The sequence below is a fragment of the Octopus bimaculoides genome, chromosome 22, assembly GCF_001194135.2.
Source record: "Octopus bimaculoides isolate UCB-OBI-ISO-001 chromosome 22, ASM119413v2, whole genome shotgun sequence".
Taxonomy (NCBI): Eukaryota; Metazoa; Mollusca; class Cephalopoda; order Octopoda; family Octopodidae; genus Octopus; species Octopus bimaculoides.
Window position 1 is genome coordinate 10,377,915 of NC_069002.1, and position 4,889 is coordinate 10,382,803.

General features: G+C 41.7%; 1 protein-coding gene across 1 annotated transcript in view; it reads left to right on the forward strand.

Annotated features, from left to right (window-relative positions):
* The window catches only part of LOC106867415 (protein farnesyltransferase/geranylgeranyltransferase type-1 subunit alpha), a 12,415-nt gene that overhangs the window by 5,266 nt on the left and 2,260 nt on the right, over positions 1–4,889 (forward strand). Inside the window, exons 3-6 of the mRNA XM_014912284.2 lie at positions 578–688; positions 1,872–2,033; positions 2,816–2,878; positions 3,699–3,870. Of these exons, the coding sequence (XP_014767770.1) occupies positions 578–688; positions 1,872–2,033; positions 2,816–2,878; positions 3,699–3,870 (508 nt within the window). The remainder of the gene's footprint in view (positions 1–577; positions 689–1,871; positions 2,034–2,815; positions 2,879–3,698; positions 3,871–4,889) is intronic.

A 4,889-nucleotide genomic window follows, 5' to 3' on the forward strand; every position in this document is an offset into this window, starting at 1 on the left:
AACATAAACAGGAAGTAAGAGTGAGAGAAAGTTGTGGTGAAAGAGTACAGCAGGGTTCGCCACCATCCCCTGCCGGAGCCTCGTGGAGCTTTAGGTGTTTTCGCTCAATAAACACTCACAACGCCCAGTCTGGGAATCGAAACCGCGAGTCCGCTGCCCTAACCACTGGGCCATTGCGCCTCCACATGTGTGTGTGTATATTGTAAATAAAGACCCCCTTCGGTCATAAATGACCATGGGATTGCACCTAGAAAGTTACCCCCCAAGACACAAGTCTGAACAAGATTGTTTATGGAAGACCAGCAGTCGCCCATGCGTACCAGCCTCCCCTCTCCATGCCACCAGTGTTATCTAAGGGAAAAGTAAAGGCGATACAACTTGGCACCAGTGATGTTGCAACTCATTTCTACAGCTGAGTGAACTGGAGCAATGTGAAATAAAGTGTCTTGCTCAAGAACACAACACACAACCCAGCCCGAGAATTGAACTTGATACCTCATGATTGTGAGCCCAATGCTCTAACCACTTTGCTATATATATTGTATATTTATATTATATATGTTTATGTTTCTATTAGGCACCATCGTCAAGTAATTGTTGAGTGGCTCGATGACCCCTCTGAAGAATTAGCTTTTACAGCTTCCATTCTAAGCCTGGATGCTAAAAATTACCATGCCTGGCAACATCGGTAAGGAATCTTGTTTTTATTTCAATTTTGATTTATTGTGCACCACCACTTCCATATGGAATGTGATAGTTAGGCACAGCTGTTTGGACACTGATGGTTTGGCACGGCTGACTGGACACTGATGGTTTGGCACGGCTGACTGGACATTCAGCCTGTTTTGACAATAGTAGTTTTTGGTGTTGGTGGCAAACAGACACACACAGAGACAGAAATGTATACATATAAGGCGGTGAGCTGGCAAAATCGTTAGCACACCAGGCGAAATGCTTAGCGGTATTTCGTCTGCCGTTATGTTCTGAGTTCAAATTCCGCCGAGGTCGACTTTGCCTTTCATCCTTTCGGGGTCGATAAATTAAGTACCAGTTGCATACTGGGGATCGATGCAATCGATTTAATCTCTTTATCTGTCCTTGTTTGTCCCCCTCTATGTTTATCCCCTTGTGGGCATTAAAGAAATAAGAAATGTATATATACCGACAGAAAGAGGGAGAGAGAGAGATTACAATTCATTTATTGATGTTGACGTAAACACTTTCCCCTCTCCTCAGACACATAGAGTGAAATATGCTCACACACATAAACAGGGAGAGACAGGAGGGCGGGGAATGAAAGGTGGGAAAGAGACAGTCATTACAATTAATTAATTGAATATTACTGCCGTAAGCACTTTGTCTCTCTTCAGACACAGAGTAAAATTTGCTCACTCAAAAACAGAAAGAGAGAGATGGGGGGAGGAAGGAAGGAATTACAGGTTATTGATTATATGAGTGCTTTTTTACATGGCACCAACACAGGCGAGGTCAGTTTTGGCATGGTTTTTACCCCTGGATGCCCTTCCAAATACCAACCGCTTCACAGTGCGGACTGTGTTATTTTTATATGGCACCTACACAGGCGAGGTCAGTTTTGGCATGGTTTTTACCCCTGGATGCCCTTCCAAATGCCAACCGCTTCACAGTGTAGACTGGATGCTTTTTATGTGGCACCAGCTCCGGCAGGGTTACCAAGTATTTTTGCAAGATGAGGAATTTTTGAGAGGGAAAGGGGGCATTGGAGGAGGGGATCTTAGATCAGATGATGAAATGTTAGAGTGTGACAGAGAGGCAGAAACAGGTGCATGGTTACCTAGCCATGCTGTCTCTCTCTCTCTCTTTTCTACATTCCCTTATTCTGTCCATTCCAGACAATGGGTGCTAAGGAAGTATTCTCTATGGGATCATGAGCTGGATTATGTGGACAAACTCCTAAAGGAGGATCTTCGGAACAACTCAGCATGGAACCAACGCTATTTTGTCATCAACAATACAAAAACATTTAATGAGAAAGTGATTGAAGAGGAAATACTGTGAGTACCATGTCTACCTGTTTTTCTGTCTTGCTGTCTATATCTCTATTCCAGTGTCTCTGTCCGTCTGTCTGTCTGTCTTGCTCTTCTTGTATACCACTCTGTCTGTCTACCTATCTACCTGTCTGTTTATTTATTTATCTATATCTATTCGTCTGTATTTCTAGTTTACTATTTGTATCTCTATTCCTGCATACCTGTCTTTCTGTCTATTTATCTATCTATTTGCCTATCTACCTACCTGTTTGCCCAACTATCTACCTTTCCCTCTATCTGTCTACCTACGTGTGTGTATATATGTATGTATATATATATATATATTTCATTTTTGGATTTGGAGAGTCAACACTATTGAGAAGGTTGCAAGACGCAACGAAAATTTTAGGAAAATAAAAATAAGAAATAAGTGGAAATTTTACCTGTGAGTGTGTTAAATTTTAAGGCACAATAAGAAAATGACTCTCCCAAAACACAACAGTATATATATATATATATATATATATGTGTGTGTGTGTGTGGAGGCGCAATGGCCCAGTGGTTAGGCCTAGTGGGCTGAAGCATAAACCTGGGAACAAATGAACGACCCAGGTTCAAATCCTGTTGCAGCCAGGATTTCGGAAAGCAGGAGGACACCTAAGAGTCATGACCTGGGTGGGGCCGAAACACTTGCCAGATGGGAGCTCTTCCTCTGAAGATCTCTACTGCTGTGCGCTCACCTTGCGATGAATTTCTGTTGTTATTTTTGCATGTGTGTAACTGGTATAATATATTCTATTTTACAGATATGCAATACAGTACATCAGGCAAGCCCCACATAATGAGAGTTCTTGGAATTATGTTAAAGGGTAAGTACTTCTATATTATTATTTCATCAACACTAGGGTACTCTCACTACACAGTGTACCCTATTTACCTTATATGGAACAAAAGGCTTACATCTATTCTTGCTTATCATGAGCATTTCGTTAAAAAAAACATGAAGTATGCTGTAAATCGAATTGGTGAAAATGAATGATAGAACATGCAGGAAAATAGGTTTTGTTTCTGAGACACCATGTTGTCTTTTAGCATTGTGAATGGTCACTGGGTCAAGCCTCTGCAGGCCAAGCAGAATTGGTGAATGGTTGCTGGCTCGTGTCGTGACAGGCCAATACGTGATAAGCGTAACATGGTTTAACGAGCATACTGTGTTGTTGCAGATCAGCAATCATCATCATCATCGTCGTCGTTTAACGTCCGCTTTCCATGCTAGCATGAGTTGGACGGTTTGACTGAGGACTGGTGAAACCAGATGGCTACACCAGGCTCCAATCTGATTTGGCAAAGTTTCTACTCTGAGAGTGTAGTGGGTGCTTTTAATGAATTAGTGATAAATGAAAATAAATGTATTCCTGGAGACACAAACACACACACACACACACACACACACACACACACACGTGCAGCAGGCTTCTTAAAGTTTCTGTGCCCAAAACTCACTCGCAAGGTTTTGATTGGTGCAAAGCTACAGCCGAAGACACTTGCCCAAAGTGACACGCAGTGGGACTGAACCCAGGACCATGTTGTTGGAACGCAAACTTCTTAACCACACAGCCACGTCTGCATCTAGAATAACAATTGCTAAATATATTTTCTTTTTTTTTCTCCTCTTCATTTCCATTGTAGGATCTTAATACCAAATGGTTTACACAATTATCCCCAACTGTTGGATTTCTGTCTGGAACTCTTAGACAACCACATCACCTCGCCACATCTGTTAGCGTGTTTAGTAGATATCTATGAGAGCAAGTTAGAGAAAGATACCGGAAACAAGGAGATTTTGACGAAAGCTCTAGAAGTAAGTGTTGGTTTGGTTTTCTCTCTTTTATCTTTGTCTTTTACTTGTTTCAGTCATTCCACTGTGGCCATGCTGGAGCACCACCTTGAAGGGTTTTAATCAAACAAATCAAACCCAGTATTTATATTTTGTTTTTAAATTTGGTACTTATTTTATCGGTCTCTTTTTCTAAAATTCTAAGTTACAGGGACATAAACAAACCAGCAGTGGTGGACCACAAATACAAACACACACACACATACAAAGGTAAAGACCCCCTTTAGGTCATGAACGACCATGAGATTGCACCTAAAAAGTTGCCTTCTGAGGCTCAAGTCCAAGCAAGGTTGTTTATGGAAGACCTGTAATCGGCCATGCGTACCGGCCTCTCCTCTCTACGCCACCAATGTTATCCAAGGGAAACGCAAAGAATGATACAGCTTTGCACCAGTGATGTCACAACTTATTTCTGCAGCTGAGTGAACTGGAGCAACGTGAAATAAAGTGTCTTGCTCAAGAACACAACACACACCCCAGCCGGGAATTGAACTCACTATCTCATGATTGTGAGCCCGATACTAGCCACTGAGCCATGTGCCTTCACACATATATACGTACGTACATATGTACGTCTTTATGTATATATGTATGCATATGAAGCAGTGTGGCAAACGTTTCTTGCTTGCCTGTTATATAAACACAAGTGCTTTTATGCACCACAAGCCTATATGAGAAGGCTTGTCATGGTAAATAACACAGTATTCTCTATTCTAACACAATATCCACTTTAAGTGGGTAATACATACAGGAGTGGCTGTGTGATAAGTAGCTTGTTTACCAACCACATGGTTCCGTGTTCACTCCCGCAGCGTGGAACCTTGGGCAAGTGTCGGTGCATCACGTGAGATACACAACCCTAATTTTTTTCCAACTACTGGAGCAACTTTCCACTTATAGAAGGAAAGCTTTATTACTCAGAATGAAGGAAACAATGGTTAACTAAAAATCTGAAAGCAGGCATTGACGTTTAGGACAAAGTT